The sequence below is a fragment of the Neovison vison genome, chromosome 6 (assembly GCF_020171115.1).
Source record: "Neovison vison isolate M4711 chromosome 6, ASM_NN_V1, whole genome shotgun sequence".
NCBI lineage: Eukaryota > Metazoa > Chordata > Mammalia > Carnivora > Mustelidae > Neogale > Neogale vison.
In genome coordinates, this window is record NC_058096.1 from 50,257,190 (window position 1) to 50,271,918 (window position 14,729).

The following is a 14,729-nucleotide window of genomic DNA, read 5'->3' on the forward strand; positions in this document are numbered from 1 at the left end:
CATTGTTCACAGTAACTAAAAGGTAGATACAACTCATGTCCATTACTAGATAAATGGATAAACAAAATGTGGCGTATACATACATTAGAAAATTCTTCAGTCTCAAAAAGGAAGGAAGTTCCAACATATTCTACAACATAGATGAAACTTGAGGACATTATGTTAAGTGAAACAAGCCAATCATAGAAGGACAAATATTGTATGATTCTGCTTATATGAGGTATCTATTTTAGTCAAACAGAAAGTAGAATGGTGGTTCCCAAAGGTGGGAGAAGGAAGTATGTTGATTTGGTGTTTAATGGACATAGTGTTTCATTCAGGCAGGATGAAATGTTCTGGAGAGGGATGGTGGTGATGGTTGCACAAGGAAATACAAGGGAGAGGCACGGTGAAAGGGTTAAGAAAGTAGGCCTGGGTCGCTGGCGGGCGCCCCCCGCGCGGGCATGGCGGCTTGGTGGCCCGTGATGCTGCGCGCGGTCCGGCGCTACCCGTGGCCCACGAACGTGCTGCTCTACGCGGCGCTCTTCTCCGCCGGCGACGCGCTGCAGCAGCGGCTACGGGGTGGTCCGGCCGATTGGCAGCAGACGCGGCGCGTGGCCACCGTGGCCGTGACCTTCCACGCCAACTTCAACTACGTGTGGCTGCGCCTGCTGGAGCGCGCGCTGCCGGGCCGTGCGCCGCGCACCGTGCTGGCCAAGGTGCTGTGCGACCAGGCGATCGGCGGGCCCGTGGCCGTCTCGGCCTTCTATGCCGGTATGAGTATTCTCCAAGAAAAGGATGACATATTTTTGGACCTGAAACAGAAATTCTGGAATACGTACAAGAGCGGTCTGATGTACTGGCCTTTTGTGCAGCTGACCAACTTCAGCCTGGTTCCTGTTCACTGGAGGACAGCTTACACGGGACTCTGTGGTTTTCTGTGGGCCACCTTCCTTTGCTTTTCACAACAGAGTGGCGATGGCACGGTCAAGTCGGCTTTTGCCTTCCTTCATGTAAAGGAGGCCAGTGCCCTTGAAAGGTCCCCCAAGGAATGAGAAGCCAAGGACTCCCTAGCAATGCCGATTTCTTCCATTCCTTCCTTCTCTCTTCCTTCTTTCCCTCCTCCCTTCCTCCCTCCCTTCCGCCCATGCAGTGGCTTGCCTAAAGATAACAGAGTCTACTTACCAGTTCCTTGCTCCATTTTGGAGACTGACTCTCACATAGACCCCATTGTTTCATTATCCATGAGTACTTAAAATTTTATCCAAACCTTTCTTTTCCCCCCATTTTGGTCTGAAAGCCTCACTTCTCTAATATTTTTACTCCTCTAATTCTTTGGTTAATATTGGTAACAGTGACGTCATGGCGCTTTGCAGTTACTCCGATTTCTATGCTTATATTTTAATGCTGGTTGATTTAAAGAACCTGTTTTGATCATTTACTTAACGTCGAAAATCTCAGGTTATCCCGATATCACCCCCAACACATACTTTTGGGTCAGTTTAACTTTTATACCAGAAGTAGTCCTTAGAGAATATTTCTATTTACATAGAGCTCAATCGAAGAGAAGACTAAATAACCAAATTTTTTTCTCTCGAAATACTTTATATAATAATTTATGGTTATACTGATGGTCAGTTCTGTAAGTGCATTTTATGCTGTCAAAAAACGGTATCTGATTGGTGTGTCCCATATGGAATGTATTTTTCAGAGATCTTCTACTTTTGTAATTTTTTAGTTAAGCGCTTTTTAGTTAATGTGTTCTAATTTTGAGCCTATTCAGTGGACTGAAGGACCCCATTTTTCTAGACAATAAAAAACTTACAAAAAAAAAAAAAAAAAAAAAAAAAAAAAAAGAAAGTAGGCCTGCATTTTAGTCCTGACACCACCACGTATCATCTCTATGTCCTTGGTCAAGTCAGGCACCTAATTTCTCTGTACCTCAGTTTCCTCATCTGTAAAATATGGATAGTAATAGTGAATATCTCATGGGGTTATTTGGAGGACTTTATTATTGAGAACAATATGAAGAAATAGTACAACTCTGTGGTCTAATTTGGAAAAAAAATCTATTAAAATTTAAAATGCATTTACTCTCTGACATAAGAGAGCCAGCCCAAATAGGCAGGTGACTTTCCAGCCTTTGGTCCCATTACACCACTTAATATTCCACTGAATGACTCACATGGCTATAGGAGAGACAGGAAAGTCATAGGTCAAGGGATGTGAATACAGGAAGGGTAAAAGATTCGAGACATTAATGTTACATAATATCACCAACCTACTTTTTTCATAGTTGTGATTGGGGGAAAAATCATATAAATAAGACATACATGAGGATTTTTAGGACAATGGGCTTATTGATAACCATGTAGATGTTAGAATTGCATGAGTACCACCAATGTCACCCCAAAATTGTCTGTAAAATACTATGTGCTTAAAAATGTTGGATGAAATAATAAACTATTATTCATTCACTCGATGAGAGCCTTTCTTGGCCAGAATGATCCTGTAAGAATGGGATGTTGGGATCCTCCTTCCAGTTTGCTTGCTTATTTATTTTAAAGATTTTATTTATTTATTTATTTGAGAGAGAGACAGTGAGAGAAAGCATGAGATGGGAAAAGGTCAGAGAGAGAAGCAGAATCCCTGTGGAGCTTGGAGCCCGATGTAGGACTCAATCCTGGGACTCCGGGATCCCTGACCTGAGCCAAAGGCAGCCACCCAGGCACCCCCTCCTATACAGCAGCTAAGGGTGTATGGTAAGAAGAGACAAAGTGTTAAAATATCTAAGCCAAATATATCTATATCTATATTTATATTTATATTTATATTTATATTTATATTTATATTTATATTTATTTCATTTATAGTGATATGATTTGCCTTAGATATTCTCCTATCCTCAGTTAGTGAAAAATAAGATGAATCCATAATGGTGAGCGGGATGTGCTTTTTCTGATTCTAGGTAGAGGTTTGGGAAGTTTACAAGTAGTGGAAAGTGTACTTGGTGGAATACTCTGGAAATTGGCTTTTTGCCCTAGGTCTGCCACTAATGAAGGATAGAATCTTGAACAAGTTCCTTAACTTGTCTCAGTGACAATTTTTTTATCATTAAAATCGGGCTGGAGGATCTCTAAGATTCTTTCCAACCCCAAGGATTTAAGAAGGAAATTTAAAAAAATGGAAATATGACAACAGTATAGATGGGAATTCATTGAAATGCATTTTGTAAGATTAGAAGCAGCAGCTGATTTATAAGAAGCAATAACATGTTCTCTAAAATGATTAATTATAATTGAGCAGTTACTATTGATATAAGGATGGTTATATCTCATGAATAAAATTGTGAAGCTTATTCGAAACCAGTGTTTTTTTTTAAACAAAAAGTAACAGTAAGGTGCTTCAAATTAAAAAAAAAATCAGAACTGGATAAATTATGAATAGAAAAAACTAAAGATTATAAAGCTTATACTAGGTTATAAATTATTGACTCTGATCCAAAGTGACATACCAAATTAAGAAAATACAAAATATCATAGTGGTTTTCTCCTAAAATATGTCCTTCCTAATTGATAAAACTTCCTGCATTGTATTACCACAGAGCATAGTTACCATTTGTTCCACCAACTCAAAAGACTATGGCTGTCTTCCAAACATCTCCACCTTCCTCTAAGAAGCAGTTATAAATCCAAAATCCACTAATGTATATGAATATACATTATAGATTAGGTTTATATATACAAAATGATTCACTTCACCAGTTATATGTAGCAATATATCACATATTCTTTATTTTACCAATTAATCATTCAAGCTATAATATGTCCTTATTAGCAGAAAGTCTAGCATCTTCTATTGGAGTGCTTCTCCTTCCCAACTATCCCAAGTTGTTCAGGTGGCTTTCTCATACCAAAGGCTATCAATTATATTTCCAAAGTAATTGTAAATTTCCACTGGTCCTCTACTTAGGAATTCTCATTACCATATGGTGTCCTCTATTGAAGATGGGTCTTAATCCAGTTTCATAGATGTTCATCACTTGATGATGATTTGTTTCCAGTCTAAGACCCTATATTGGCTTCCCTATGTACTTGGGTTCAATGTATAGAGTGCCTGATCAGGATTCTGAGTTCTGGAGTCATGTGAACTGGATTTGAATTTGGCTTTGCTTCTTTTTACTTGTGTGACTTAAGCCATCATCTAACTTTCTGAGTTTCAGTTTCCTCATCTATAAAATAAAGATAATAATAGAATTTCTTATTGTTGTGAACATTAAATGAGACAACATATAACAAGCAAAGTACCTAGTACCTACAAGATTTACAGAAAATGTATGTTCCTGTTATCATCATGAATACTACCAGTGGTAATATAGTAATCATTTCCAAAAGTGTGACAATATTGCAAGATTGCTGTGAGCTTAGTGTTTCCATTTTTTACTTCTTGGGAGAAACCTGAGATTCCTGTGCAAAATATTCTACCTTTATCCTAGAGCTCTGCATACCAAAGTAATTGACCTCCTGGGTGAATGTTTCTTTAAGAAAAATGGGCAGAAGTTATGAATAGGCAATTCATGGAAGAGTAAATTTGAATGGCCTGTATGTATAATCTCACTAGTTCCCTAAGAAAATACAAATTAAGATAAAAATGAGATAACATTCTATAATCAATAGATCTGCAAAAACAAATTTCTCATAACATCAACCTGTGGGGGTTTGGAACAATGGTGCCCTTCATGTGTTGTGGATGAGCATGTAAATCATTACAACCAACCACTTTGTTAACACTGTCTTTAAGTAGCAGGGAATGGACAAATAAAATGTGATTTATTTATGAAATAGATCACTACACAATATTAAAATGAATGAAGCTTGGGGCACCTGGGTGGCTCAGTGTGTTAAGCCTCTGCCTTTCGCTCAGGTCATGATCTCAGGGTCCTGGGATTGAGTCCTGCATTGGGCTCTCTGCTCAATGGGGAGCCTGCTTACTCCTCTCTCTCTCTCTGCCTGCCTCTGCCTACTTGTGATCTCTCTCTGAATTTCCCTGCATGCCCATCCCCCAGCAGTGTCAAATATATAAATAAAAAAAATCTTTAAAAAAAAATAAAATGAATGAAGCTTGTGTGTGAACTGGATACATCTGAAAAATATAGTGTTGAGTAAAAAAGAAGTTGGTAAAGGATATATAAAATATACCATTTACATATACTTATTAAAACACAAATATGTACATAATCATATGTAACAGAAATATTAAAACATGTGGGCTAGAGATACCAACTTTAGGATGTTAGCTACTTCTGGGGAAGGAGAGAGATGGACAGGATAGACAAAGTGGTTATAGCTTTCTAGATAATGCTTTGTTTCCTTTAAAAAATTTTTTTAATACAACATGATAATGTAATAACATTTGTTACCTATGTATGATGGGTTCATAGATATCTATGAAATAATATTTTTTCCTTTCCATAAACATAAGTATTTAATCATATTACATAAAGATAAAGAAAATTAAAGGGAAAATAATAGCTCATTAAGCTTTGGGATAATTAGAAAACATTTGGGGAAGAATAAAATTAGATTTCTACCTTATGCCATATACAAAAGAAAATTCCCTATGGATTAAATTTTACATTAAGAGAAAATTGACCAGAAGATGATGTAGGTGATTATTTGTCTGATCTTAGGTAGGGAATTTATCTCTAAGCATGTAGACAAAATAAATATAGATAAAAGGAAAAAGTTAATAGATTTTCTGTAAAAAATTGAAATCTCTTCTATGTCCTCAAACAATAAACAATTTATATACATATGGTGAACTAAAGTGATATTTTTAACATGTAAAGAATTTGTAGAAGCAAACAATATAAAATCATTAAGCTTTGTTAGTAGGACAAAGTCTCACTGGAGGGACATTACTATAGTAAGGTATCTTCTCTTATTGGGTCTGGTGTACTGTGTTATGTTTTTTCTTGCTAATGCCACATGATGGGTCAGCGGTGCAGGAGTATAGAGAGGTCATACAATGGCTACACTTCATGTGTGCTCACAGCACACTTATTCTCAGTGATCTTGCTGCCTTGCCACATTCTGTGGTCCCCTCAGTGCAGACACTACATAGGTCAAGATTGAGCCTGAAAAGGTGCTCTGAATTTCCCTGCATGCCCATCCCCCAGCAGTGGCTCACCTATACCTTAGAGGGTTTTTTTTTTTTTTTAATTATTATTATTTTTAAGATTTTATTTATTTGACACAGAGATAGAGACAATGAGAGAGGGAACACAAGCGGGGGAGTGAGAGAGGGAGAAGTGGGCTTCTCGCCAAGCAGGGAGACTCATGTGGAACTCAATCCCAGGACCCTGGGATCATGACCTGAGTCAAAGGCAGCCGCTTAACCACTTGAGCCAACCAGGTGCCCCTAGAGGGTTGTTTTTTGTGGCTTTCCCAGAATAGATACCACACACTCCAGGTCTGTGCTCATAGTGGCTCTTTGGTACTCCCTCTCATACCTGCCCACCCACCAGCCTTTGTTCACGTGTGTACCAGAAAACTGTTTCCTGCTTGCTAGGTGACTGAGGACCAGCTCTGGCCTGGATATTAATGAAATTTTCTGTGGATTTTTTTTTTAAAGATTTTATTATTTATTTGACAGAGATAGATCACAAGTAGGCAGAGAGAGAGAGAGAGAGAGGGAAGCAGGCTCCCTGCTGAGCAGAGTCCGATGCGGGACTTGATCCCAGGACCCTGAGATCATGACCTGAGCCGAAGGCAGCGGCTTAACCCACTGAGCCACCCAGGTGCCCCTTTTCTGTGGATTTTTAATGGACCCAGAAATTTTATATTTCATGACAAAGAATTTAATATGAAATAATATTCTTTCTTTGACTTTTTATAATCATTCCCAGAGAGTATTTTCCATGCCTGTCATATAACATAAAGAAAGGACTTGACTCTATAAATCCTAAATAATTTTAACTTAGGACATTTTTAGAACTAAGATTTAAGATCTTATAATGAGAAAACATAAATGCTACTGGTAATCTTCACTTGAAGTTCTGCTTACTCATTTGTATTCTAATAATAAGCAGATATTGACTGCAGTTGATATCAACAATCAGGATTTATTGATCTGAGCTAAATACCATCTATAATAATGTCAAGGTCAGTATGTGCTCTAAAGACCATTGATCTTGTATGAAGGCTAAAATGTCATCAAATCTTCATTATTGCATTCCACATATTACTAAATTTTTAAAAATGTGTACTTTTGGGTTTTTTTTTCCAATTTATTTATTTTCAGAAAAACAGTATTCATTATTTTTTCACCACACCCAGTGCTCCATGCAAGCTGTGCCCTCTATAATACCCACCACCTGGTACCCCCAACCTCCCACCCCCCCCCGCCACTTCAAACCCCTCAGACTGTTTTTCAGAGTCCACAGTCTCTCATGGTTCACCTCCCCTTCCAATTTACCCAAATTCCCCACTCCTCTCTAACGCCCCTTGTCCTCCATGCTATTTGTTATGCTCCACAAATAAGTGAAACATATGATAATTGACTCTCTCTGCTTGACTTATTTCACTCAGCATAATCTCTTCCAGTCCCGTCCATGTTGCTACAAAAGTTGGGTATTCATCCTTTCTGATGGAGGCATAATACTCCATAGTGTATATGGACCACATCTTCCTTATCCATTCATCCGTTGAAGGGCATCTTGGTTCTTTCCATAGTTTGGCGACTGTGGCCATTGCTGCTATAAACATTGGGGTACAGATGGCCCTTCTTTTCACGACATCTGTATCTTTGGGGTAAATACCCAGGAGTGCAATTGCAGGGTCATAGGGAAGCTCTATTTAAAAAAAAAAAAATGTGTACTTTTTAGGAAGTATATAATTTATTCTAAAGAAGGATGTAAAGACTGTTTAGAACCTGTTATAATTATGGACATGGAGACTAAACAGTAATGTAGTTCAGTGGAACTTCACCAGTTCTTTCCTGAAAGCATTCATTAGCTCTTTTGTATTTGGTGATTGGATTTTTATGTCAGGCTAAGATGTATGGCTAGATATAGGGTGGTGCCATCATTATTTCATCAAAAACTAATGATGTGGACATTGATGCTGTGAACATTGTGGTGCATGTGCTCCTTCTTTTCACTATGGCTGTATCTTTGAGGTAAATACCTAGTAGAGCAATTGCTGGGTCCTAGGGTAGCTCTATTTTCAACTTTTTGAGGAACTTCCATATTGTTTTCCAGAGTGCCTGTACCAGCTCGCTTTCCCACCAACAGTGTAAGAGGGCTCCCTGTTCTCCACATTTTGCCAACACTTATTGTTTCCTATCTTGTTAATTTTGACCATTCTATCTGGTATGAGGTGGTATCTCATTGTGGTTTTGGTTTGTATTTCCCTGGTGACTAGTGATGTTGAACATTTTTATCATGTGTCTTTTAGCCATTTGTATGTCTTCTTTGGAGAAGTGTCCATATCTTTTGCCCATTTCTTGACTGGAGTATTTGTTTTTTGGGTGTTGAGTTTGATAAATTCTTTATAGATCTTAACTCTAAGAAACAAACTAGGTTTGTTGGAAGGGAGACGGGTGGGGGGTTGGGGTAATTGGGTGATGGGGATTAAGGAGGGCACTAGATGTAATGAACACTGGGTGTAGTACGCAAGTGATGAATCACTAAATTCTATCCCTGAAACTAACAATACAGTATATATTACCTAAATTGAATTTAAATACAAAATTTAAAAAATAAATTACATTCTCTGTTCTTCATGTTCTCATCTGGGAAGTAGGGGTGAAAATAATAGTTAACCTATAATATTAAGATATAAAAATCTTAGCACAATGCCCATGATATTGTAAGTGTTCTTATGTTTTAGTTTTCCCAGAATTCATAAGTACGTTAGTACCTAGAATTTTAGTATTGGCTCTGCCAAAGCTTTTTGTGTTGCAGCTCAGAATCCGGCAAACTGCATACAGTCACCTACCAGCTTTAGTTTCCTCATCTATAAAATGGTGGCAATAATTTCTCTCCTGTATTATTTTTGGAAGGATTAAATATGATTACATGTATAAAACACCTGTCAGGTAACTTAATTAATATTAATCCTCTAACTTCCCATACATACCACTTTTCTTACTCATTTAGTTCACAAAAATTAATGACTTCTTATTAAGTTCTTACTGTTTTAGTCTTCAGGAATAAATCATTTCATTAAAAAGCCCCTACTCTCTTGAAGCTTATATTCTATTGGGGGGAAGTTTTTGATAGGAATAAACTAGAACACAGAGTTTTGCATTGGGGATACACTATCAGCAGTGAGAAAGTCTGATTTCCTGCCAGTCTGCTACTAATTTAATGTTTAGTGTTGAGAAAATTACTTTTCTGTGCCTCATTAGTAAAGTGAAAAGGGTGGACAACATATTTCAGAGATCCTTTAAACTCTAGGGTTCTTTCAATCTAAAACTTCTGCAGTTTTGTAAATTAGGTATAGAAAACTGAAATGCCTTTGAGGGCCAGCTAGGTAGTAAAACTGCCTTACTATAAAGAGTGGTGGAGACATTGCAGTTTGGGAAGTTCATGCCTGAGGGAAGTATTCACATTAAAGTTGTTTTTTAAAAGCATTCGGCTCATCATATAGGCTGGATTCTGCAAACTTGGCCTAAGTACTCATCTTGATTTAGACAGGGCATTATACTTCAGCATGCTTCAGTTTTCCTATTTATAGTAGGGCCAACAAATGTGACTCTTAAGAAGAGCTTGAAGACTTTTCAGATAATCATCTAAATCTTTTTATTTAGGAATGGAAGAATGACATTCTGCTTGAACATGAAAATGAGTTGATTCTATAAAGTACAATAAACCAGGAGTGCTACAAATATTCAATTGTCTGCACTTGTTATTTTAATGTAAACTGAAATAATAGTAAATGTTGAACAATGATAGATCAGCCCTAGGCAAAGAACCAAAAAATTTCGAATACAAAGAATCAGCTTGTACCTGATAATTTGAGGTGGGAGGTGGAGTGTTCTGCATCTGCACTGCAAGCCACTGATAGTTGAGGAGCTCATTAATCACATCATCTATAGGAAATAATAAAGGATGAAGTATGTTACTTGTGTATAGAAATTATCATACTGAATTTATTAGAGAAAGGATATTCTTTGGAAGAAAAATTACTGCAAATGGCATGGATCATGAGAAGCCATCATAAAATAAAAGATCTTCCTTTTTATTAAAAGAGAAACTTTGTCCTGACAATTTTCCTGTACTTAGGATTTTTACTTGTACTTAGAATATTTACTTGCACACTTGTTTTGATTTAACTGAGAATTTTTGGTTAGGTTTCAACAAACCAAAGTGAATTGGAGAATGAGAATTTTAAATAATTTAGGGTTTGCCAAATATGGGTTACTTAGAAGAAAAGGAAAGTTCACCTTGAAGACATCTACAAGCATGAAGCCTTCAAAAGCTCCAAAAAATTCTATTTGACCTATGTTTGGGTTTTTTAAGAATAATATTTTCCCCCACTATAATGTTAAAACTTTAAGAGAGTAATGAAAACATGTTTAAATAGTTATATTTGGTTCAGGGGACAGGAAATGAATTGATTATTGATAAAAGTCTCAAAGTTGAGATATAATAATAAATATATTTGATTAATTTTAAAATGTACCTAAAACATTTTTAATTTTGGGAACTATGTATTTTGGTATAGTTTAGAGCATACTCATTATCACATCAGCAAGTAATTTTTTGGTTTATTTCTTACAGCTTTATTGTGGTATAATTGACATGCAATAACTGTATGTATTTAATATATCAAGTTTGATGAATTATGATAAGTATCTATATATCTGTCTATATATACTCATTATAATATCTCCATAATCAGTATAATGAGCATTGTATTGCACCAAAAGCTTTTTTGTACCCCTCGGTTATCCCTCCTTCCCACTTTGCCTGAACCTCCCTCTCCTCCCCACTTTTCCTCAGGCACCACTTACTGCTTCACTGTCTAGAGTTTGAATTTTTTGGAATTTTATATAAGTGGAATCAATATATATGATGGGATCATATATACATATATGTATGATATATATGTATACTCTTTTTTGTCCAACTTTTCTTATCCAACATAATTATTTTGAGATTCATTCATGATTTTGCTCAGTTCAAAAGTCTGTATCTTTATACTGCTGAGTACTAATTCATTGTATGGATATGCCAAATTTATCCATTTGGCTCTTAATTTCCTTAAAGTTTTTAGCTATTATAAATAAGACTGTTATGAACATTCCTATATACTCAAAAACTGAAATGCTTAGGTTTAGTAAAGTATGTCAATATCTATATGAAGGAAACTATAAACTCTGATGAAAGATATCAAAGAAGAACTAAATAAATGAAGAGATATTCTATGTTTATCAATAAGAAGACTTAATATTGTCTAGATGTCTATATACCAAGTTGGTTCTTACCAACTTGGTATATAGATCGAACATAATCCCAATCCCAGTTCTGGTGAAATTTCTTTTTCTTGTGTGTGTATGTGTGTATTGACAAACTGATTGATTGATTAATTGATTGAAATTCAATTAGCCAACATAGAGTATATCATTAGTTTCTTTTTTTATTTCTTTTTTGTTCTTTTTTAATTTCATATTTTTATTATTATGTTCACTAAGCATATAGCACATCATTAGTTTTTAATGTAGTGTTCAATGATTTATTAGTTGTGTATAATCACCAGTGCTCATGACAAACTGATTCTTAAGTTTATAGGGAGGGACAGAAGACACAAAATAGCCAAAACAATACTGAAGAAGAACAGGGCTGGAGGACTGACACTCGCTGACATTAAGACTTACTCTAAAGATACAGTAATCAAGACAGTGTGGTATTGTGAAAAGAATAGACAAATAGGTCAGTAAAATAGAATAGAGAGCCCAGAAATAAACCCACACAAATATAATCAACGGATCTTGACAAAGGAGCAAAGGCAATACAATAGAGTACAGATAGTCCCTTAATGGTGCTAAAACTATTGGACATTCACATACACAAAAGTAAATCTAGACACGGACCTTACACCTTTCACAAAAAAATTGCTCAACATCACAGAACTAAATGTAAAACACAAAACTATAAAACTCCTAGAAGACAATAGGGGAAAACTTAGATGTCCTTTGTATGGTGGGGACATTTTAGGTATAATACCAAAGCGTAGTCCATGAAAAGAGAGAGAATAGATGGAAAGAAAAATACACACTTTTTATCACAGACTTTTTTTTTTTTCAAGATTTATTTATTTATTTTAGAGAGAGAAAAAGAGAGCATACATGTGGGGAGAAGGACTATGGAGGGAATGTCCAAGCAGACTCCCCACTGATCGGGGAGCTCCTCGTCGGGCTCCATCTCACAACACTGAAATCATGACCTGAGCTGAAACTAAGTTGGTAGCTCAACTGCCTGAGCTGCTCAGGCACCCCCAGATTCTGTTTTATTTCTCACACTTCTAATAATCCTGTAATCCCTAGCAACTCCTAAATAATCCCCATTAAAATAAGAAAAGACTATAGTATATACAAGTAAAAGGCACAATCTCAGTAGGTAGAAAGTAGAGGAGAAGGGATTTTGATTCCTATTGGTCTGATGCAAAGTCTTTTGCTTTTAGCACTACTTCAGTGTGCTTCCTTACCAAGCAGGAACAGGGACAGTGACTGGCTGAGGAGTTAGAAGTTTTGGCAGAACTAAGAGCGATGGATTAAGGGTAGTTGTTGTAGCTATATCTCAAGAGCCTAAAGAACACTGCACAAAAAAGAATGCCAGTCTTCGAAATTGAAAGTGCTCAGCTTCTGTCAAACAAGAACTTTCTGACTCTTGTTTTCCTTTCCTTTTCCTGTGCCAATGTTAGAGGTGTCAGTTTCAGTCCAGTGAGGTGGGATGAGGAAGTAGAAGAGCAGGATGAAGTTTCCAACTCAGCCTGTCCCTGAAGTGACCCCTGGTTAGAAAGAGGGAGAAGTTGGGGCGCCTGGGTGGTTCAGTGGGTTAAACCTCTGCCTTCAGCTCAAGTCATGATCCTAGGGTCCTGGGATCGAGCCCCGCATTGGGCTCTCTGCTCAGCGGGGAGCTTGCCTCTCCCTGTCTCTACCTGCCTCCCCCTGCCTCCCCCTGCCTCCCCCTGCCTCTGCCTACTCGTGATCTCTGTCTGTCAAATAAATAAATAAATAAATAATCTTTAAAAAAAAAAAAAAGGAAAGAAAAGAAAAAGAGAGAAGTTTAAATCAGATGTTAGGCTTCAGTTATGTCAAAGAAGACTTTTTGGTGTCTAAAGGTTACTAGAAAAATGGTAGGTTTTAGCAAAGGTATCATCTAGGATTGAAGAAGATCAAGTTGAGGGGTCAGTAGTGAAAACATTAAATTTGTCCTATATTTTTTCTGAGTTTTTCTCTTTCAGTAAATTGCATTCATACCAACAGAATTGTTACAGAAATCTGAAAGATTAAAATACTACTTCAAAAAGATTCAGATTCAATTTAGTTTATTTAAGCATACAAATTATCTCATAATGAAGAAAAATGCAAGATTTGAACCTCCTCCAGTTATAGAAGTCCCTGCTAATTTCTAATCCATACTCTTTTTAAAAATCATTTTTATTAACATATAATGTAGTATTTGCTCCCGGGTTACAGGTTTGTGAATTATCAGGCTTACACATTTCACAGCACTCACCTTAGCCCATACCCTCCCCAATGTCCATAACCCAGCCATCCTATCCCTCCCCTCACCCCCCAGCAACCCTCAGTTTGTTTCGTGAAGTTAAGAGTCTCTTATGGTTTGTCTCCCTCTCATTCCCATCTTGTTCCATTTTTTCCTTCCCTACACCCCACAATCCCCTGCTCTGCCTCTCAAATTCCTCATATCAGAGAGCTCATATGATAACTGTCTTTCTCTGATTGACTTATTTCACTCAGCATAATACCCTCTAGTTCCAGCCACATCATTGCAAATTAGAAGATTTCATTTCTTTTGATGGTATTCCATAGTATTCCATTGTATATATATATATATATATATATATATATATATATATATATATACACACACCACATCTTCTTTATCCATTCATCTGTCTAACCCATACTTTTATGGCACATGTAACTTATTCGAAATATTTCTCTTTTTGTGGGAGATTCTTTGGCTGACTTCTATCTGTGAAATGGCCTTTATATTGGTTCCCTCTTGTCTGATTCTTGATTCTATGGAGAATTATGTAAGTCTAATAACTGTTAAGAGTAAATTTAGAGAGTTGAGGTCAAATATGTCCCCCTTCTTTATAAAAGTATGTTTGATAAAGAAGATGTGGTTTGTATACATATGTATACATATATGTATACATATATATATGTATACATATGTATACAAACCACATCTTCTTTATCAAACATAAATTTATATAAAAATTTAATATATAATTTATATTTAATTATTTAAATTTAACATATAAATTTATATATAAATTTATATATTTATCAAATATATATACACACATGTATATATAGACAATGGAATATTATGCAGCCATCAAACCCCCCAAATCTTGCCATTTGCAATGACGTAGTTGGAACCAGAGGGTGTTAAGCTAAGCAAAATAAGTCAATCAGAAAAAGACAAGTATCATATGATCTCACCGATATGAGGAATTTGAGAAACAAGACAGAGGATCACAGGGGAA

At 36.4% G+C, this 14,729-nt stretch overlaps 1 protein-coding gene and 1 long non-coding RNA gene across 2 annotated transcripts in view; one reads left to right on the forward strand and one right to left on the reverse strand.

Annotated features, from left to right (window-relative positions):
- Positions 1-443: 443 nt before the first annotated feature.
- Positions 444-1,693, forward strand: LOC122908465 (mpv17-like protein). The gene has a single exon (XM_044251303.1). The coding sequence runs from the start codon at positions 444-446 to the stop codon at positions 1,032-1,034; it is 591 nt and encodes a 196-aa protein (XP_044107238.1). The 3' UTR covers positions 1,035-1,693.
- A 6,111-nt stretch (positions 1,694-7,804) lies between these two features.
- Positions 7,805-14,729, reverse strand: part of LOC122908466 — a 42,385-nt gene continuing 35,460 nt past the window's right edge. The window contains exons 4-5 of the long non-coding RNA XR_006384963.1: positions 9,992-10,074; positions 7,805-7,831 (exon numbers count right to left, since the gene is read on the reverse strand). This is a non-coding gene — a long non-coding RNA (uncharacterized LOC122908466). The remainder of the gene's footprint in view (positions 7,832-9,991; positions 10,075-14,729) is intronic.